This window comes from Aotus nancymaae, unplaced genomic scaffold, assembly GCF_030222135.1.
Source record: "Aotus nancymaae isolate 86718 unplaced genomic scaffold, 86718_ANA_hifiasm-v0.15.2.pri h1tg000002l, whole genome shotgun sequence".
In the NCBI taxonomy this organism is placed as follows: Eukaryota; Metazoa; Chordata; class Mammalia; order Primates; family Aotidae; genus Aotus; species Aotus nancymaae.
The window spans coordinates 38,269,202-38,292,246 of record NW_026988413.1 but is presented as its reverse complement, the minus strand read 5'-3'; the positions used below and the strand labels follow the sequence as shown (position 1 = coordinate 38,292,246).

At 36.8% G+C, this 23,045-nt stretch overlaps 1 protein-coding gene across 1 annotated transcript; it reads left to right on the top strand.

Moving 5' to 3' along the window:
* The first annotated feature begins 9,879 nt into the window (after window positions 1–9,879).
* LSM8 (LSM8 homolog, U6 small nuclear RNA associated) lies at window positions 9,880–22,786 on the top strand. Its single transcript, XM_012476414.3, has 4 exons — window positions 9,880–10,015; window positions 11,299–11,339; window positions 13,882–14,009; window positions 17,960–22,786. Exons 1-4 carry the CDS (start codon window positions 9,985–9,987, stop codon window positions 18,048–18,050), a joined length of 291 nt encoding a protein of 96 aa, XP_012331837.1. The 5' UTR covers window positions 9,880–9,984; the 3' UTR covers window positions 18,051–22,786.
* The last annotated feature ends 259 nt before the right edge of the window (window positions 22,787–23,045 follow it).

Sequence of the window (23,045 nt, the reverse complement as noted above, 5' to 3'; positions counted from 1 at the left end):
GCATTTGCTTTCCATTAGTCAAGGCTATTTATGTTTAGCTTTTGTCAATATAATTCTTATACTTCACTCTCACTATTTCATTTCCATTTCCATACCTTCTTACATTATTCATCTCTTATTGCCTAACCTCAGTATTTTTCTCCAAAAAACACAGTAAGTTAGCTTTGCTCTCTCTTGCCATATAGTATCTGCAACAAGTCCAAATCGATCTATTCCTTCAGTGTCAATTATAATATTAAGGAATGAATTCAGGTGGAAGATCCTAGTGACCTAAGTAATTTCTGTCATCAATATTATTTTCCAATTTTGACATGCAAAAATCCAATAGAAAGGATAGTATAATTTTACCTGTATTGCAACCCAAGCACTAAAGACAATTGTTAAAAGCTAAACAAAACAATAAAAAACAAAGTAAATGTACTCAGCTTAAAATAAAGTTCCCTAATCTGCTTCACTATAGTGATAACACATACATGGTAATTTATTTTTTAAAAAAAGATATTGAAGGTGGTTTTTTCCAGTTCTGTGAAGAAGGTCATTGGTAGCTTGATGGGGATAGCGTTGAATCTGTAAATTACTTTGGGCAGTATGGCCATTTTCACGATATTGATTCTTCCTAACCATGAACAGGGAATGTTTCTCCACCTGTTTGTGTCCTCTCTTATTTCATTGAGCAGTGGTTTGTAGTTCTCCTTGAAGAGGTTCTTTACGTTCCCTGTTAGTTGTATTCCTAGGTATTTTATTCTCTTTGTAGCAATTGTGAATGGCAGTTTGTTCTTGATTTGGCTCTCTTTAAGTCTGTTATTGGTGTATGGGAATGCTTGTGATTTTTGCACATTGATTTTGTATCCTGAGACTTTGCTGAAGTTGCTTATCAGTTTCAGGAGATTTTGGGCTGAGATGATGGGGTCTTCTAGATATACAATCATGTCATCTGCAAATAGAGACAATTTGACTTCCTCCTTTCCTAATTGAATATCCTTTATTTCTTTTTCTTGCCTGATTGCGCTGGCTAGAACTTCCAGTACTATATTGAATAGGAGTGGTGAGAGAGGGCATCCTTGTCTAGTGCCAGATTTCAAAGGGAATGTTTCCAGTTTTTGCCCATTCAGTATGATATTGGCTGTTGGTTTGTCATAAATAGCTTTTATTATTTTGAGATACGTTCCGTCGATACCCAGTTTATTGAAGGTTTTTAGCATAAAGGGCTGTTGAATTTTGTCAAAGGCCTTCTCTGCATCGAGATAATCATGTGGTTTTTGTCTTTGGTTCTGTTTATGTGGTGAATTATATTTATAGACTTGCATATGTTGAACCAGGCTTGCATCCCTGGGATGAATCCTACTTGATCATGGTGGATAAGCTTTTTGGTGTGCTGTTGCAATCGGCTTGCCAGTATTTTATTGAAGATTTTTGCATCTATGTTCATCATGGATATTGGCCTGTAGAGCCCGCATAGCCAAGTCAATTCTAAGCAAAAAGAACAAAGCGGGAGGCATCACACTACTGGACATCAAACTATACTACAAGGCTACAGTAATCAAAACAGCATGGTACTGGTGCTAAAACAGAGATATAGACCAATGGAACAGAACAGAGGCCTCAGAGGCAACACAACATATCTACAACCATCCGATCTTTGACAAACCTGATAAAAACAAGCAATGGGGAAAGGATTTCCTGTTTAATAAGTGGTGTTGGGAAAACTGGCTAGCCATATGCAGAAAGCAGAAAGTGGACCCCTTCCTGACACCTTACACTAAAATTAACTCCAGATGGATTAAAGACTTAAACGTAAGACCTAACACCATAAAATCCCTAGAAGAAAACCTAGGCAAAACCATTCAGGACATAGGCGTAGGCAAGGACTTCATGACCAAAACACCAAAAGCATTGGCAACAAAAGCCAAAATAGACAAATGGGATCTAATCAAACTCCACAGCTTCTGCACAGCAAAAGAAACAGTCATTAGAGTGAATCGGCAACCAACCGAATGGGAAAAAATTTTTGCAATCTACCTATCTGACAAAGGGCTGATATCCAGAATTTACAATGAACTAAAACAGATTTACAAGAAAAAAACAAACAAGCCCATTCAAAAGTGGGCAAAGGATATGAACAGATACTTTACAAAAGAAGACATACATGAGGCCAACAAGCATATGAAAAAATGCTCATCATCACTGGTCATTAGAGAAATGCAAATCAAAACTATATGGAGATACCATCTCACGCCAGTTAGAACGGCAATCATTAAAAAATCTGGAGACAACAGATGCTGGAGAGGATGTGGAGAAATAGGAACACTTTTACACTGTTGGTGGGAGTGTAAATTAGTTCAACCATTGTGGAAGACAGTGTGGCGATTCCTGAAGGACCTAGAAATAGAAATTCCATTTGACCCAGCAATCCCACTACTGGGTATATATCCAAAGGATTATAAATCATTCTCCTGTAAGGATACATGAACACGAATGTTCATTGCAGCACAGTTTACAATAGCAAAGACCTGGAACCAGCCCAAATGCCCATCGATGATAGACTGGACAGGGAAAATGTGGCACATATACACCATGGAATATTATGCAGCCATCAAAAACGATGAGTTCGCGTCCTTTGTAGGGACATGGATGAACCTGGAAACCATCATTCTCAGCAAACTGACACAAGAACACAAAATCAAACACCACATGTTCTCACTCATAGATGGATGTTGAACAATGGGAACACACAGACACAGGGAGGGGAGCACTATACACTGGGGTCTGTTGTGGGGGAGTGGGGGGACAGCAGGGGGTGGGGAGTTGGGGAGAGATAGCATGGGGAGAAATGCCACATATAGGTGAAGGGGAGGAAGGGAGCAAATCACACTGCCACGTATGCACCTATGCAACAATCTTGCATGTTTTTCACATGTACCCCAAAACCTAAAATGCAATAATAAAAAAAAAGATATAAAGAGGACAAACTTTCAAAGAAAACCTTAATAAGTTTATACATTAAAATGTAAAAAGCTTGTTCAAAAAAAAAAGATATTGAAAAATGATCAAGTGTGGGTGCTCCATTTTGATTAGTCACATGCTGTATGTGCTATTTAAATAAAGCTGCCCCAAGTTATATGAATTCAAGCATCCTTCTAGGGCAAAGTCAGAGGTGGAAGTACTGCCTACCTAAAGAATTATTTCGTGCTGAAAGAGAGTATGAACCACAGAAGGAGGTAAGTAAAACAGGGGTAGGTTAACGTTATTTAAATTTCAGATTCTCAGTGGAATACTAACATAGTCTGTTGTGCTAAAGTACTGTCTTTTTTATTTTTTATTTTTGAGACAGGGTCTGGCTCTGTCTCCCAGGCTGGAGTGCAGAGTGATGAGATCTTGGCTTACTGCAACCTTTGCCTTCTAGGCTCTCAAGCCATCTTCCCACTTCATCCTCTCAATAAGCTGGGACTACAGGCATGTGCCACAATGCCTGGCTAATTTTTTGTAGAGACAGGGTTTCACCACACTGCCCAGGCTGGTCTGGAACTCTTGAGCTCAAATGATCCTCCTGCCTTGGCCTCCCAAAGTTCTGGGGTTAAAGGCATCAGTCACTACAGCCAGCCAAGTACTTTTTTTTTTTTTTTAATAATAAACATGAGCTCACATGAGATTGTTAAATAGGGGAGTAATGGTAAAATAATAAGGAAAGTGGGTTGGTTCATACATAATTTTTCATAGCACTTTAATGCTTTGTAATACAAAGACGCAACAGCTAAAGTACAAGTATTGCAGTTAGCTTCATGATTTCACCAGGCCTGGGGACTATAGCACTCAAACGACCTTTCACAGTGTGGGACCCCATTCTTCCCTGGGCTTGGTTCAGCCATGTGCTCCATTTTGATAGTGCTTATTTTGCAGCACTCTCAGATCTTTGCAAAAGCAATATCAGACAATGAGTCAGAGCCATCCATCTCTCGCAACTCTATATTTCCTGCAAAGGTTGCAACTGTTTCTCCATCTGCAACTTCTGAGGATCTCCTGCCCTTGTTTCTATCACTCATCAGTGTCTACCCTTCTGTAAACTGTCATTCTTTAAGCTAACTTCAACTTTTTAAAAAAGGTAAAGCTCTTTAAGTTAATATGGCATTGCTATATTTGTTAGGAGTTTTATACATCCTTTCAAATGACCTACTATTTTCATTTGGGATGTTATTGTCTGTTAACACTACAGCTCAGTGGTTACCAGACTTTGTTGTGTATTAGTTACCTAGGGATATTTTAGAATACTGAGGCCTAGCTTCCCTCCCAATTCCATTTAATTCAGAATTTGAGTGTGGGAGCCAGGAAAGCAAAGTTTGGGAATCGTCTCACTAAGTAGCAAAGTTTGGGAACCACCACTTTGTTGTTCAGAGTTTGAGAGGGCTTTCCCAGACTTATTTTTTCCTTAGGCTCTTATTTTAAGTGAGCCATTTTCTTAAAATGTGAAGATTTTCAGGAATGTATTATACACAGCATATTATAGCCAGAGACTTTGTCATTTTTTGGCTTCTGCTATGGTCTGGATATTGGTGTCCCTCCAAAATTCAAATGCTAGAACCTAATATCCAATATGATAGCACTAAGAGGTGGGGTCTTTTGGGAAGTAAGTCATAAGGACTCTGCCCTCATGAACAGGATTAGTGCCCTTACTGAAGAGGTTGAAAGGAGCTGCCTTCTCCCCTTCTGCCACGTGAGGATGCAGCAAGAAAAGTGCCATCTATAAGGAACAGGCCCTCATCAGACACAGAATCTGCTGTTGCTTTGATCTTGGATTTCTCAGCCTCCAGAATTGTAAAAAAATAATTTTTTTGAGTTTATAAATTACCCAGTCTAATGTATTTTGTTATAGCAGCCCAAACAGTTTCTAAATTAAAAATAATGTAAAGAGAGAGGAGGATTTGGTGAATTAAAAATGGCTGGTTAAAAAAAAATTTTTTTTTTACTCAAGACATTCTGAGTTTTTTTTTTTTTTTTTTTTTTAAGATCTCACTCTGTCACCCAAGCAGGAGTGCAGCAGCATGATCACTGCTCACGGGGCTTAAGTGATCCTCCCACTGCAGACTCCCAAGTAATTGTGAATGCAGGTGTGTGCCACCATACCCAGCTAATTTTTGTATTTTTAGTAGAGATGGGGTTTCCCCATGTTTCCCAGGCTGGTCTTGAACTCCTGGGCTCAGGCAATCTGCCCACCTTGGCTTCCCAAAGTGCTGGAATTACAAGTGTGAGCCATTGCACCTGTTCTAAAAATTTTAATAATAAAAATAAATTTTAAAAAACCATAAAGAATGCATAAAAGTATACATAAATATTTTATTAATATGTATTGCCCTTTATGAAGTCAAACAGTGGGACTCCTGAGACAGACTCGTTCTCCAGATCTTTAAGGTAAAGCATATGCCAGTGTAAGTATAACCAGTATGTTCTGTGACCTCGCCATTGGCCAATGAGCAAAGTGCATCATGTTTACACAGTTCTAGACTGGTCCAATCTACTTTCTTACCAAGCAGTCTTGCCTTTTCCTGTGTCTCCCTAATTTGCTAACCTCTGATTCACTAACCACTATTACTATGCTACCTAGGATTTGCTGTCTCCCTCATTTCTTTTCTTTTTCATTTTTAGATAGGGTTTCACTCTATTGCTCAGGCTGGAGGACAGCAGCTCCATTATGGCTCTCTGCAGCCTTGACCTCCCTGGCTCAAGGTATCCACCTGCCTCGGCCTCCCAAGTAGCTGGTAGTACAGGTGCATGACACCATGTCCAGCTAATTTTTTTTTTTTGTAGAGATGGGGTTTTACCATTTTGCCCAGGCTAGTCTTGAACTCCTGGACTTAAGCAATCTTCCTAACTCAGCCTCCCAAAGTGCTGAAATTACACGTGAGCCACTGGGTCTGGCCCCATTACCTTTCTTATCCTCTATCTATCTTCGAATCACATTTTTTTCTGCCTCTCCATTCTTTTATTATTATTATTAACCTCTGTGAGCACAGAACATGCCTCTCCATTCTTATTGCTACAAATCAGAAACTTATACCTGAACTCCTGCTGGCCTTTTTTTTTTTTTTTTTTTTTTACCTGATTTTCCTTGTCTTTGCAGTGAAAAAAGGATGCCTGCTGGCCTTTTTATCTTCAGTTTCTACTCCCACTAAATATTAATGTCAGTGCCAGGTGCGATGGCTCACTTCTGTAATCTCAGCACTTTGGGAGGCTGATGTGGGCAGATCACCTGAGTTTGGGAATTCGAGACCAGCCTGGCCAATATGGTGAAATCCCGTCTCTACTAAAAATACAAAAATCAACCATGCACGGTGGTGCAGGTCTGTAATTGCAGCTACTCAGGAGGCTGAGGCAGGAGAATCACTGGAACCCGGAGGTGGAGGTTGCAGTGAGCCAAGATCACACTACTGGACTTCCGCCTGGGCAACAGAGGGAGATTCCATCTCAAAAAAAAAAGTCAGTTCATTTTCCTAAAGTATATTTGCACTTCTTCTCAAGCACTGATTTAAGTCTTATCTTTTTTGTAAAACCTTCTAAGATTCTAACTCATATCCATCTTTCCCTTCCTTAAACACTTAAAAGTATACACAGCTCGGCCGGGCGCAGTGGCTCACGCCTGTAATCCCAGCACTTTGGGAGGCCGAGGTGGGCAGATCACGACGTCAAGAGATCGAGACCATCCTGGCCAACATGGTGAAACCCCGTCTCTACTAAAAATACAAAAAATAGCCGGGCATGGTGGCACGTGCCTGTGGTCCCAGCTACTCGGGAGGCTGAGGCGGAAGAATCGCTTGAATCCAGGAGGCAGAGGTTGCAGTGAGCCGAGATTGCGCCATTGCACTCCAGCCTGGCAATAGAGCAAGACTCTGTCTCAAAAAAAAAAAAAAAAAAAAATAGTATACACAGCTCAATCTGTCTAATCATAAAAAAATGGCAGCGAACAAAACATTGTATTGCAATAAGCTTTGTGACTTAACAAAAAAGGTTTTTTATGGTGTAGTCTATGTCCCTGAATGATGCTGAGTACTTATTATGTATAAGACTCTTCAAGTATTACTTTTAGTTCCTCAACAACTAGATGTACTTCTGTATAGTTTTCTCCATTTTACAGATGGGGACACAGGCACAGAAGGTTAAGTATGCTCAAAGTTACACAAATCAAAATCCAGACAGTTCGAGTCAGTGTTCTTAATAATGATCCTAAACTGCTTCTCAAGGAACAAATCACTTATATTTGATATTTTCCATCCCTTAAGAAATAGAGTTAAATCTACCTGTCTTTATTACCCTAAATGAAAAAATAAGTAAAGCACTTTGTAATTTACAGTTTAAATGAAGACTATCGTTTACCTTTATTTATGATCTGGAATATTCATTTTTTCCATGCAATAATTACTTCATTTTTATAAGTAAAGGTTTTTAACTATTCAGGAATTTCCTTGTAAGCAGAGACACATGATGTACTTATGTCCTTTCTGCTTAGAACCCTAGCTAGATCTATTCAATATATATTACTGATTGGTTGACACCCTTGCAACTTGTAGGGAAGTAAAGCACAAAAGCATAAAAAGAAATAAAAGTTCCCATCATATAAGGTTAAAAATATTATTTTAAAAATTGCTATTGTGATAGTTTTCCATAAACTATTCAGAGAAGGGCAAATTCAGCTTCCTCAGATTCTACTAGAAGTCTGATCCTTTAGGTTAATGCATTCTGCTCAAGATTTAGATTCAGAACTAATGGAATAAAATTATCTATTTCAAGCATACTTTGGTTGATACTTTATAAGTGACATAATGTCATTTAAATGAGCATTACCTTGAGAGATTTTGACTTAAGGGGAAAGTTTCACTGTAACTCTTAATTTTTTAATAGTCAGATGTTTATATGTATCAGTTTTTCCTTGGTGGAGCTTTAATGCAATTCTCCTTTATGAGATACTAAGCTCTCTGCATTCATGTACTCCCAAGGGAATATGGCTAATACAGATAAATCACATATGTAATGTTTGCATCCAGATGTAATTCATTTTTGGTCTTAATAAATGGACTTTTCTTTATTCATAGGCTTTCTTGCTACATCTGTGATCCTTACAGACTACAGAAAATACAGTGACTTTAAGACACATGTAAAAAGCCCAAGATATTTTGTGATGCTCCATAAACACTGTACATCTGCTATTTATCTGGCATATTAACTTAATGAAAGCTACACAAGGCCATAGACTTATAATGTATTTATGATGAAAGCAGTTTCATAAGTTACCATATAATGTTAAACATTTTCAAAACATAAGCACACTCTAAGGGATGAAAAAGCTGTACGGAGTATTCATTTTTATAAGATCACACAGCGTTTCGTGTTTTCTTTTTTGAGATGTAGTTTCACTCTTGTCACCCAGGCTGGAGTGCAAAGGTGTGAGTCGCAGCAACCTCTGCCTCCCGGGTCAAGCGATTCTTCTGCCTCAGCCTCCCGAATAGCTGGGATTACAGGCGCACCACCACGAGCAGCAATTTTTTTTCTTTTCTTTCTTTCTTTTTTTTTTTTTTAAAACAAAACTCCTTACTAATACCTCGTTAATCATTAATTAGTCTGTGGATTTTGGTTCAACCCCTAACATTTGCAAATCACACAATTATCTCCGTTCTTTCACTTATGGAAGACAGTTTCATTTGTTACCCTGAGAATATGAGACATTCACAATCTAATTCCTGAGTACATTTGATTTCAACCAGATCGGAATAAGTTTCAGAATATAAAATATTAGCTATTTGGTAGTCATCTTGCAAGTATTTTGTGGGTATGCTCTAATTAAGAAATGCCTCCTTTTCTGAGGAAAACTGCTGAGGTTGCAAGAGTTATTGCAAAACCACAATTCTTAAGAAATTACAAGTTTAACTGAAATCATAAAGATATTTTGAAGAAAAAAAAAAAGAAATCACTCCTGCTAGTTGTTTTGTGTATAAATCTTTTTCTAACTTCCAGCTCTCAAAAATTAGGGCACCACAGTAAATAACGTAGGCACAGTGGCATTTTCTAGTATCATGTCCCCTATGGCAGCATCTAGGGAAACTGAGGCCCAAAAGAGTTGATGTGACTCATGCAATGACACCAGTTTGCTAGCAGAGCCAAGAAAAGAACCAAGTTTGGTACTTTCCTGCATCAGTCTTTTCTTGGTGCTGCAGGAGCCTTTTACTTACTAATTTAACCCTAAGGAAGGGTAGACCATCGTGGCATGGTAGAAGCGTGGATATTCGTTTTCTAAGGGATGATCACACACCTTTGTCTATTTGCATTTAGTTTCTTTAAAAAGTAACAGCACCTCTATTTGGGAGTACTTTTAGAAACAAAAGCAGAACATATGAACGTGCTTTTCATGGTTGATTTACACTGTGTGGTTATAACGTGCGCAACTTTGTCCCGGGCAACTGGACTTATTTTTAGTGTTATTTTCGTCTCCTCCTGCAGAAAACTAGAGGTTCCCCTACCCGCACCTGCATTTCACACAACAGTACTTGTCTCTTCTCCTCCTTCACTTCTAATAAAAATACCTTATCCCGTTTCTTCCTGTCTGCTCTGCCTCGTCTCAGCATTCTTACTTGTTAACTTTCATCACACAGACTTTTACTCTGATAGAAAAACCCACCCTCTCACCCTCTCTCTCTTACGCCACCTTTAGGAAGCTTCTTCCTTTTACCGCCTCTCGCTCGCTTTTGTCTGCCTCTCGCTCGCTTTTGTCTCGCGCGGTTTCCGGAACACGGCCCGGAACTATAGCGAAAACACACTGCGTACGCGCGCTCCATCTTCGCTACTGTGCGGCTTCTGTTTGATTGGCCAGTTCATTACAATTTCCGATTTGCGACATTTGCTGCGGCCCGGCAAGCGCAAGCCACAGCAGGGTTCTGGCGCGCCCATTCGGTTCTGTCTGCCGCCGGCGCCACTCTGTTACCCGGAACTGCCGGTCAGAGCAGCATGACGTCCGCCCTGGAGAACTACATCAACCGTATCCTCAAGGTGGCCGCCGCGGGCGTGAGCCGGGGCCACAGAGACATCGCCAGTCAGGATCGGTGGGAGGTTGGGATGCCCGGCCGCGGCGGGATCTTGGGGGCGGGCGAGGGGATGAGGACCCCGGAAAGACCCATAGTTCGCTGGCGGCTGCTGGAGCCTGCAGCTGCTGTGGGCCCAGGGGTCCTTTCCTTTCTGCCTGCAAAAGCCGGATAAAAACCCAGTGTGATTATTCCTAACTTTTCTCTCTTAAAAAGAAATACGTTCTTGATTCTTCTTTACTATTTCCGTAGGACTTATGTGTTCAGGTTTGTAAATAAGATGAACAGTCGTCCGGGCGGCGACAGCAGTTTTAAAAATCTTTGTCTTGTTTTATTTATATAATTTGCTCATTAGTTTGAGGATAGCAAAAAGTTTAACGATGGTTCACAGACCAGGTTTCTGTCCCTTTACCACTTGAAGTCTCAGCTTGTTGGTAGAATGAAAAAATGCTTGCTATTGAATTGGACTGTAGTGAGCAGTAAGTAACAAAAAAACACATGGGAAATCTTAAAATAGACTTTGCAAGTGTTACCGTTTTAAAGTCTCAGGACAAAAACACGACATTATGCTCATGTACACACTAGATGACAAATACTGAATGCTCTCAATCATGTGGGCATTATTTGTACCTTGTGACACTGATTAGTTTTTTTTTTAATTACAGAAGACTGTCCTGGAAGACAGTTTTTTAACATGCTTGAAAATCGTCCAACATCGATTAATTTAGTAGTCATCCAATTTTCATTTTAGAAATGAAGAAATAGGCCTAAGTAACGAAATATCCTGCCCCAAAATCATAGATTGGCAACATTCCTGATAGAAAAGTGTCAAAAACCCAGGATATTTTGAGATAGGATACACTGGATACAGTGATTACGTACGGAAAGAGGTTTTCTTTTTCTGTTTTTTCTCTTTAATCATGTAATTATTACAAAGACAAAACAGTTAGTAGCTTTTTAAGATTTTTTTTTTCTTTGAGTCTAGAGTCTTGCTCTGTTGCCCAGCAACAGAGTGGTGGGGGGGTTTCACTGTGTTGCCCAATTTAGTCTCACCTCAAGTGATCTTCCTGCCTTGGCGTCCCAAAAAACTTGTAACGTTTTTATGTAATGAACTTAGTGGCTATGTTGATCACTTTTACCTAATTGTCATATATCTTCTAATAATTCAAATCATTACCTTGCCAGAGTCTGTTTTCAGATTGTATTCCCTAAGAAACACTTTCCTTGATTGAGTTATCAGGAACTGTTGCCGTTATTACGTCTGATGGGAGAATGATTGTGGTAAGTCTTCGGAATTTTCATTCTCTGCTTTCCTGTACGTTTATTGGTTGAAGGTTTTATGTGAAACCTCTGATCTCTAATGCCTAGACACCACATTACACCTGTAGTGCAGTTTTATTATAATTTAACGCTTTATCACTTTGCTGTCAATCCAAATTTTCCTTAGTAATACACATGGTGTCTTACCTACAAGGCTTCCAGGAGCTAGAATAATAGATTCTGCCCTCAGAGAGCTCCTAGTCTGCAGACCTGTATTAAACTTACTTATCTTCCTCTTCCATTTTTATTTTCTTCCCCATTCAGTACTACATGAATCAGAATTTTTTGAAATTTTGCACATGCTTGGGAACTTTTTGTGATTTAGATACTATTGATATCTACATGTCAACGTTTAAGGCTTGTATGCAATCTTAATATTGTTTGTTTTTAGGTTGTATGACAGGTCTTCTATAGGACACATGATGATTGACTCTCTCTCTATACACATATATATGTGAAATTGGCTTGTTCCTTAAAGTTGTTTTTCCCTTGCTAATTTATGTCATATAACAAAGATAAAACGTTCCTATGGCAATACTTCTATTTGGAATTTCATCTGAGGAATTTATCTCAAGATATTTGGGTACTTACTTATTTCTTCACTTACAATTAATACTCTTAATTCTTTTGAAAGAATTTTAAGGCTACTAAACTTTCTCTGTTTTCTAACCTTACCTAGTTTCTTAAATAATTTAATCCCGTATTTTTCCATTCTGCAATTTTCTTGTTCATTTTCTTTTTAAGCCTTGTGATTTTTTTTCCCCCCAGTGGGTCCTTAGTGACTGTTAATAGTCAAAGTTCTGGCTTTGCCATTTACTAAATTTATATCATGTGCCAGGTGCATATGTGCTACATTATTTAATGCACAACACAACCTTGTGAAGAATAAGTACCCTTCTATTCTAGGTTAGGAAACAAGCTTGGAGAAGGTGAGGCACTTTCCTGGAGTCACAAGGATAGCAGGTGACAGAACTGAACTGGGATTTAAATTTGGTTTGACATCAAAGCCAAGGCAAATTGCCTGGCTTCTTTCTTAATGAAGCAATCATGTTTTCTTAGGTGCTTCACATTGTATTTTTTCAAATATGGACAGTTTGACGTATTTTAATCTCAACACTTTAAGAAGCCTATTGCTATTAATAGATATTTTCAATTTTTTTAATTTTCTGAAAAAACCTTAAGTTTAAATTTTCTAATTTTTGTTAAGAGTAGATAATAAACTGGGAAATCATTTTTAATTTTAAAAAGAAAAGCAATATAAAAAGAGCATCTTAAGTTCTAAAGTTTAACAGTTCTTTATTTCTTTGACACATAGTTTATTTGATGGGATAGTTGTGTGTAAAATGAAGCCAGGAGGTTATGAATGGGTGTTTATGATAACCATTTGTTAACTAGTTCAAGAAAGACTTCATATTTTCTCTTCCAAATTATAGATTTCTTTTTATTTCATTCTCATTTTATATATTTTGGTTTTCAGAAGATAAAACAGTTTAGTAGCTTGAGAGATTTAACCAATCAAAATCAATGTTAGTTGATATTTCTTCAGAAACTTGAATACCATCTGAGTTAATCTGTTGTACTAGTCCCATGTCTTTTTTTATTCAAAACTAAGCTTTCATAAAACCTTCCCTGATTATTTCCTTCAAGTTCTGGTTCTAATTAGTATAGTCACATTTGTATCTACTGGGAGAATTAAATAATTAATGTATTTGATATGCATTAAATAATACATGTGAGACACACAGAACTCTGGTAACTAGTAAGTACTCGTTAGGTGTTACCTGTAACTACTAGTTAAATTTTTTATATATTTATGGGACTGATTTGATTCTCTGAAAAATGGCAAATTATATTTACTTGTGTATAATAGTAGAATGTAATGGTTTAGTAGTCTGGCTCAGGAGCTAGCCTTTTGTGGTTCATCTCCTGGCTCTGACACTTACTGCCCATGTGACCATAAGAGACACCACTCTGTGCTTCAGTTTCTTCTTTGAAATGGGGCTAATTATAGTATTAAAGGGTAGAGATGAGTTGAGACAATATGTACAATGTGTTTAGCACACTACCTAGTGCTAGTATGTAGCATACAGTGATACTGTTACATTACTGTAGTTGGTATGTAAGATTCTTCCTTATTTATATATAGTTATCTATCATTTTATTTTAAATCTTCTTTGTTTTAGTATACACCTTTGGCTGTTGGACTACATGAGCTTTTATGCTACTTACTTGGAAATACGCTAGTACATAGGTGTCCTTTGTAACTGTCATCAGCTCTGCAAATGAGTGAGATGTGTGGTGCAGGTCCCTCCACCCCAACCAAACAGCCAAGAGGTCAATTTTGTATCCTCGAATACTGTTGGTTATAAAAAAGGCATTTTATTTGACAGTGTATAGGTACTTGTATTGGAGTACCTGATAACTAAAATGATTGTGAGGTTGAATTTACACTTTCAGGTAAACCAGAATATTTCTCTTTTTCTCCTGAATATTTTCTTTACAGGGAACACTAAAAGGTTTTGACCAGACCATTAATTTGATTTTGGATGAAAGCCATGAACGAGTATTCAGCTCTTCACAGGGAGTAGAGCAAGTAGTACTAGGATTATACATTGTAAGAGGTGACAATGTGTAAGTAAAATATATCTGTTAAAATTATAAATGATACTCCCTTGCTTTATGGAGAAGAGGTTTTACCCAGAATAGTCTACTGTATTATCCATACATAGTTAATAGAATCTTGCATTCATTTCTTTTATAAATATGGCTTTTCTTATATTTGTGTAAAGTAAGGCAAATCTATACATTTTATGTCAACATTTCTTCAGGTTTCAACCAAAGCTATCTCTTTACAAATCAAACATTTACCTGAGATTTGCCCATTTTTCTACTAGTTAAATAAGTAGCCTGGATAGAGTCCAGAAAGGGCCCTACCTTATATTAAATACTTGATTAAAGAGGTTTCTTAAAATGTTCTTAAAAATACCCAGAATTTTAGAGGAACGTATTTCTAGAGTCCAAGGCAAAAGTTTGAAAAATGTCTATGAAATCTCTCATTTGAACAATTTTAATTCATGCTCAGTCATATAGGTGTATTTATAAACAATTACTTAACCATTCATTTTCTTTTAATTTTTTAGTATACTTGACATACTTAAGATGTCTCTGTGGCCTCAGCTTACTTGGGATAGGCAGTTATAAAAGTTTAAGAGTAGTTGGCTGGGCGTGGTGGCTCATGTCTGTAATCCCAGCACTTTGGGAGGACAAAGCAGGCAAATCACCTGAGGTCAGGAGTTTGACCTGACCAGCCTGGCCAACATGGTGAAACCCTGTCTACTGAAAATACAAAAATTAGCCAGGCGTGGTGGTGTGCACCTGTAGTCCCAGCTACTCAGAAGGCTGAGGTGGGAGAATCACTTGAACCTGGGAGGTGGAAGTTGCAGTGAGCTGCGATTGTACCACTGCACTCCAACCTGGGTGACAGGGCGAGACGCTCTCTCAAAAAAAAAAAATGCTGAGTTTGGTGACTCGTGTGTAATCCCAGCAGTTTGGGAGGCTGAGGCGGGTGGATCACTTGAGGTCAGGAGTTCGAGACTAGCCTGGGCAACATGTCTCTACTAAAAATAGAAAAATTAGCCAGGCGTGGTAGCACAAGCCTGTAATCCAGCTACTTTGGAGGCTGAGGCAGAAGAATCGCTTGGACTCAGCAGGCAGAGGTTGTAATGAGCCAAGACTGCACCACTCCATTCCAACTTGGTCAGCAGAGCAAGACTCCTTCTCAAAAAAAAGAAAAAGGTTTAAGAGTAATTAAAGGTAGCAATTTAAGAAAAGCCTGTAACCATATAGAGCACTGTTGTCCAAAAGAACTTTTTATGATTATGGAAATGTCGTATATCTGCATTTTCCGATACAGTAGCCCTAGCCATGTATGGGTGTTGAATATTTGAAAAGTGGCAGATGTGGGCCGGGTGCAGTGGCTCACGCCTGTAATCCCAGCACTTTGAGAGGCCGAGGCGGGCAGATCATCTGAGGTCAGAAGTTCGAGACCAGCCTGGCCAATATGGTGAAACCCTGTTTCTACTAAAAATACAAAAATTAGCTGGGCATGGTGGTGATGCCTGTAATCCCAGCTACTTGGGAGGCTGAGGCAGGAGGATCGCTTGAACCCAGGAGATGGAGATTGTAGTGAGCCAAGGTTGTGCTGTTGCACCCCAGCCTGGGTAAAAAAAGCAAAACTCCATCTCAGCGGGGAAAAAAAAGAAAAGTGACTGATGTGACAGAGGAACTGATTTTAAATTATATTTAATTGTAAATAAATTTTTTTTTGAGACATAGTTTTGCTCTTGTTGCCCAGGCTGAGTGCAGTGCCACAATCTTGGCTCATTGCAACTGCCACTTCCTGGGTTCAAGTGATTCTCTTGCCTCAGCCTCCTGAATAGCTAGGATTACAGGCACAGGCCACCACGCCTGGCTAAGTTTTTTGTATTTTTAGTAGAGATGGGGTTTCACCATGTTGGTCAGGCTTGTTTTGAACTGACCTCCTGATCCACCCGCTTTGGCCTCCCAAAATGCTGGGATTATAGGTGTAAGCCACTGCATCTGGCTTTACTTGTAATAGTTACACGTGGCCAATATTAGTATGGTTATAGAGGCTAGAAGAACACGGAATGAATTTTCTAGTGAGTACTACATTGAATCAAAATATAGTTGTAAAGAAGCAAAAGATATATTAGCAATTTTAAGCTAGGATACATTAAGCAAATTTAAGGCTATTCTAGGGGACAGATAAGTCCCCTAGAATAACTTAAATAAAATAAAGAGTGAAGGAATAATTTACTCATTTAAGTTGCTTATGTTAACATCACCTTTAGATGAATAAATATTTTGATCTGTAATTAAAATCAAGTTACTAAAATATTTTGTAGAGATGATTAGGGTGGAGTTACAAGGTGAGCTGTAAGTAATGAGAGGGAGGCAGAGCAGATAGGGCCCCCATCTATGGATCAGAACAACACTGTTTATATTGGGGCTGTGCATTAATTGATTTTAAGGTTTCTCTTACATAAAACAATTTTTTTTTCTTGAACTTCAGTGAAAATGATGTGCTGGAGCCAGCTTGTACTGGCTCATGAAAGCAGATTGTTAATTTTAAGGAATTTTTCAAGCTAGTTGATTGATGTCTTATTAGTAGCTTGAAATTGGCCAGGTGGGAGTGTTTGTACAATATTAGTAAATGCTGCAAATCAGGCTCCTGCAGAGAGCTAGTTTTTAAACATTTATCAGCATTCCACTGCTTACCATAGGGATTTTAAATGATACTAAATGTTTAAGAGTAGAATTGAGGCCTTTAGTTTATTTTGAGAAAACTTAATTTATTCTGCCAGAGTTGGTATTTTTCATTTGTTAGAAAAGTTGACTTTATATAGTTTAAAGCAAAATTGGGCAAATTTCTTATTACAAGTATTCGTCTTTAGAATTTGACTGCACACAGTGGCTCACGCTTATAGCCCCAGCACTTTGGGAGGCCAAGCTTGGTGGAGTACCGGAGGTCAGGAGTTCGAGACCAGCCTACCCAAAATGGTGAAACCCTGTCTCTACTAAAATACAAAAAATTAGTTGGGTGTGGTGGTGCGTGCCTGTAAACCCAGCTACCCCAGCTACTCAGGAGGCTGAAGCATTAGAATCCCTTGAACCTGTGAGGCAGAGGTTTGAATGAGCTGAGATTGCGGCATTGTACTCCAGTCTGTGCGTCAAGAGCAAAACTCTTATCTAAAAAAAAAAAAAGAACTTACTCTCATTAAAACCAAACAAATGTAAACCCAACAAATGCTTTTTTAAAAATAATATTTCATAGATATCTTGTTGTCTGATAACATTGAATATTTCCATTTAGAGGGCCATGAGTTGGTTATCTAGCATGGTATTAATGAATTTCATGTTATAGATATTATGTTAGTGTTGAACAAGGAAAAATTTTCTAGCTTTAACCTGAGCCAGTCACTTAAAAAATGATTTGTTAAGTACCAAAGTACTTCTTCCTACTATTGTTTTTATACATGAAGAACTGTACATTTTGGCTTTGGATTTAATTGAAAACTTATGAAAATAATCTAATATATATCATTGGTTATCATTGGTTTAATTCGTCAAAGTTACTCAAATAGTAGATACTTTTACTTGCCAATTATTTTAGGACTGATTTTGTGAAATTTTTTTTTTTTTTTTTACTATAGTCCTAGAATTGAATTGAAATAATAGGATTTGGAAGTTTGGGGGTTTTGTACTATATCTATCCCTGTGTGTCTTTTTCCTTTAAAGATTCATGATACAATCACTATGTACAACATGTCCTTTAATATTGGTTCCTGTAGTAATGTTCCTTCAAATTATTTCTTGAATTTTGTGACTTAAATGTGCAGTTCACTGACTCATGCCAATGTTGTTTGCTTTGTACCTTAATTAGTTCTTTTTACTGTGCTCTGTTTTGGAAGAATGGTACTTAGTGCTTTGATTAGTAAGATTTTTGAAACACATGTAAATTTATTTCAGAAATGTGATTGTTTTAACTCTGACTTTTTTAGTGCAGTCATTGGAGAAATTGATGAAGAAACAGATTCTGCACTTGATTTGGGGAATATTCGAGCAGAACCTTTAAATTCTGTAGCACACTGAAGAAAAACTACATACTTGGACATCTATAAATCTTTGTACAGAAACTGATTATTCTGAGGATGATGTATGGAATTTTTATGAATGTGTAACTGGATTTTGACTCCTTGTCGATTTATTATAATATGTAAATTAAAATATTTCTGCATTTTATTGAAAAACAATTTTTTGCCTAAATCATAAGTTTGGTAGTTTGGTTTCTTTTATTAAATAGTGTGAAAATATAATGGTCATTTTGAAAACTTCTAGAAAATAATAGTACTTTTTGATATTTTAGTATTTATGGAGACTAGTGGAAAAGAGAAATTTGTGTGCTACTTTAAATCAGGCATTCAAATAACAGTAGTAGTACAGGATATATGTGTTTTCTTTCCCTGATATTTAGGAAAGTCACCGTAAGGTAAATCTTTTCAGGAGTTATTTCAATCAGCGACATTTATCCGATTCCACTGGTGGTGGTTTGCTATTGCTTCTAAAAGTTGCTCCCTAGCACTGAAGTTGGGTAGGTACAAATGTGTTTGCTTGAGAAAAGCTAAAATACTAACAAGGTTTTAATAGACTGGGCCAAAATTCCAACTTGAATATTAAGAATGACTAGGAATAGTAGAATTGACAGAGATGATTAGTAAAGTCTCTTGATACCCAATTGATTAGGTATGAAAGTAATATGAACACATTAATGTTACATGAATTTTACAGACAGTATATTATCTGAATAAAATTGATTCCATGTAGTCTTAAATTTTTAATTTTTAAGAATTGGAGAATTTCTAATATTAGAGTTATTTATAAATGTGAGTAAATAAACTCAAGTTTATATTGAAGTAGTGATAGTCATTATTGTCAGAAATTTTTCATGATTCATTAGTTCCATAAACCTGATTTTATGACTTAAATGTGCAGTTTAAAATATCCTCACTCAAAATCAGCCTTGTAAAGGGAGAAGCACTATCCCTAGAATTACCTGGTTGATGTTAAGGGCTATCTCTGGGAGGATTAGAGAAGTTAGCTAATACCGACTATTCATAAATACTTGGCATTTGTAGTATAATGTTTTATAATCAATTTAGTAATGAAATGATGCAAGGTGGGTAAGGCAAACAGGCAAATTTAAGTAGGGACTGTGAATGAAATATTTTATTTTAGTGTATGGCATTTTTAATTGGTAAAATAATTCCAAAAATCAAATAAGAATACACATCAATCAGTTGCTAAGAAAAATGCATTCTAACAGTACAAATGAAGTCCAGAGTCAGATCTTTTCTCAAAATACTTGACATATCAACACAAATTACACATAAACAAGTAAATAAAAACCAGTCTTGTCCCTCACGATAATGAGTTTCTAATGTGATGTATTCTTGAAATCTGAAACCTTTATAAAGTTGTATTTTCCTGTTGATGTTGGAAAAAGCATTCCCAAAATGAATTACTGTTTTCATGAATAGTTGTGAAGGATGTGAATGGTAATAGGCCAGATGATCTATGTAATTCTTTATTCCTGGATACATGCACATGGTAGACTTTTTATGCTGACAGCCAATTTATGTTGGATTTATTTTTGCCTGAGAATTGTAAGGGAGCCACAACCATGAGTAGTAACATAATTAATATACAGTGACAAGATTTTATATTTAATGCAACATTTATTCTAGAGTCAGTTCTTATTTATATAAGAGGCTTAAATCAATTTCAACCTGTAATTACCTCTGTGCTTTGTGACTGGGACACAATCTAAGCCCAGCTTAATGAATCAAAGAGATGTTTCTTGGCAAGATATTTTCATTAAAGTTATTTGGAAAGGGCAATTAACTGCAAAAAGGACTTTTTATTTTTCTTTTTAACCAACAGGATACTATCTAAAATAAAGCTCTTTGATACCTTGGCTTCACATGCTGACAGTTTGGGCTTAAATATTACAATTCTTGATTGCAGAAGAGCAAGATAGAAAGTTTTACTAATATTTGCTTAAACATCCTGTGTAATACCTTTATAACATCCTTCTGAATTTTTAAGCTAATAATGTAAGATATAAGTATGATAAAAACAATTTTTAAATGGTATTTAACGCAAATACAGTATAACAGTGTCAACATTTTTCTCAGCCATGTAAACCTAGTATTCATCATGTGAATGAGAAAGTAAGGTCCCTTTATATGGCGTGTGACCCAGACTGTTTAGTAGCCAGGATTGCAAAGCAACTCTTAACTGACAATATAGTATATTCTGGGCCTTCATCTTCAGAATTAGTAAGTAGCATTTATTGAGTGCATATCATGTGCCAGGCCTGATGCTGAGTGCTATTAATGACCATTTTTTATATGGGAAAATTGAGGCTTAGCAGGGTTAATTAAGTACCTTATAAGAGGTAGCACTAGTAAGTAACAGGGCTCAAATTCAACTAGGTCTTTCAAGTCTTTATACAATACTGCCTGTTATCAGAAAGTATAGTCTCAAAATCTGTCAAGCATCCATCAGAAGCCTGATGATAGATGATCTAATGCAGTTCCCAAAGCCACACTGTAGGCCATTTTCATTATAATTACCTAAGGTGCCTTAATAATATTTTTGGGCCCTACTCATTGATGTGGTTCAGCAGCTCTGTAATGAAGCAAAAAGGAATAGTCACTATCATAACAGCGAAGGAAAGCATGGAATTATTAAAAGACCTAGCAATTATATGCTGAGATGAGTCTCTAACCCCACAGAATTGGATTCAAACAGAATCTTATTCAAGATAAGGATAATAACATCTGTCTTCTTGGGTTGCAAAAAGTAACATTAGACTGCATTTTAAACATTTGGTATGATTTTGAGGACATAATGGTAAACAGCTATTTAATACTATTCTAGGTATTCAAAGGCCATTGTATAAAAGTTAAAACATAGGTCTTGTCAGCTTAGCTTTTTAAGAGTCTGTCCCACTGACTACCATATCTCTAAAAGAGAAGGGTTATGTAAGTTATGAAGAGTTCAGGTTATGTGGAAAGTATGTATAAGTTTACACTGTTTTAACAAATGTACAATAAAATTTGTTTCTATATCATCATACACTCTTGATTCAAGGAGTTTGAAAGTGCAAACCTAGATCTTTCACATGCAAAGAGGAACCTCTCCATTCTGTACTTGTATAGTCATTACCTTATTTTATAGATTTACTTATTTTAAATTTAATTTTACTTATTTTGGGCTTAAAATATGCTTGCGCTGTGAATCTCAGTTTTAAGTCATGGGCAAATTTGATAAAAATTGCTTTCTGTCTACAAGTAATACTGAAAAAAATGTTGACAAGGTAAAGCTATCTCCATTTAGATTGATACTTATTAAATAGCATAGTGCTCTCATTAAACCAGTGACAAATTCATTTAATTATAAGATGATAGTACTTACGCTGCATCCTGTTTATAGGGATTATTGATGTGAAATTTGGTCAGATGCTTTGATGTGATCTTCATTGCTCTGTATAGCAGGAAGCTATGAGACATGGGGTTAGTCTTTGTGAATCATTGCTGCCTTCTAGTGGCCATTGCTTTCTTTTCTACGTGTCCACATACTTCAAAAAAATAGATTTTGGAATTTTGTCAGGGACATTTATCAAGCTGTTAATACACGCCAGGCACTGTGCTCAAAACTATGGATAAGCCAGGGAACAGTATTCTTGTCCTTGTGAAGTTTATGTCTGTCTGTATCTACCTCAACCAAATCATCTTGACTCACATTTACCGTCCAAGGGCATGTGTTACTTCATCAGATTCTTTCAGTATTCTACGATATTATTTATGGGTTCTGGATTCATTCAAAACAACTAGAAATGGTCTTCTTAAAATGAATGTAATTCATATCAATCATTTTCCCCATCTATTTTGTTTTGTTTTGTTTTAAGATTGCTAAGTGTGTAAGCTGCATAATTCTAAAGATAAAGGCAAAATAGCACTTCACCAGTAGAGTTTTCTTTCATTAGTTAACAGTATGCCATCTGCTTCCTAGTGGCATCATTTGGGGAATGGAGGAGCTGAGAATCATTCTTACATGATATTTTTCAGACCTCTTCTTGGTTTTGACATTAATTTTTTTTAATCCAGTTTTTGTGTTAGTTTTTTGTTATGCTTTTTTACTTCCTTATTTTTGTATATTTCTTTCTTTAAAGTCCTTTTATTTTACAGAGTATTACTTGTCAGAAGTGGCACAGATCAAGCATTGCTACAACTAGTATCAAAGTCCCATCGATGTCCCTTCAATGATATGATAGTCCTTCTCTCTTCTCTTTAGGGTAATGTTCAATTATACTGTAAACATTTTGCCTTTATGTTTTTTTTTTTCCACATGTACTAGCTTTACAAATGCCATATTAGAATGGTACCAAATTGTTATTACATTTGAAATAAGAAGAATCCAGGAGTCAGGATGGGTGGGAGACATCTCCAGGGGACACAATACATTGTGTCATGTATTAAAAACTGGTGTATGTTGGGGTGGGGAACAGGCAGGAAACTAATGTATTTCTGTTTGATATATGAAAATATGCATAAGCTATCTTATGTTTCATCTGATGTGCCTCATCAAGAAAATGATTATAATAAATCATACTCTAGAAAACTCATTAACTGATACAAGTTACCAGAAAATGCTGTATTGTGGCTTATATAAAATTTTAAAATAAATGACCTGAAAGTCATCACAATGATAGTTAAAAGTTAATTTTTTTAATTTTAAAATTAAAAATTTTATTTGTAAAAGTATTTCGCTCTCTCAATCTGACTTGGATAAGATTTATTGTAATTGTGCTTCTGCCAATTACAGAGACAGTTTAATTCACACTAACAGGAGGTATGAGTTTTAAAAGGAAATTGTAAATTAGAGTCTTGGGCTAGTCCAGTATAGCATAGCAGTGAAAGGCACAGGCTCTGGAATCCAGACTTAGTTTGTAGAGTTTAGCATATTAATCTTCTCATGTCTTGGTATGAAAATGAGTACCTGCCTCCTTGTACTGCCAAGATT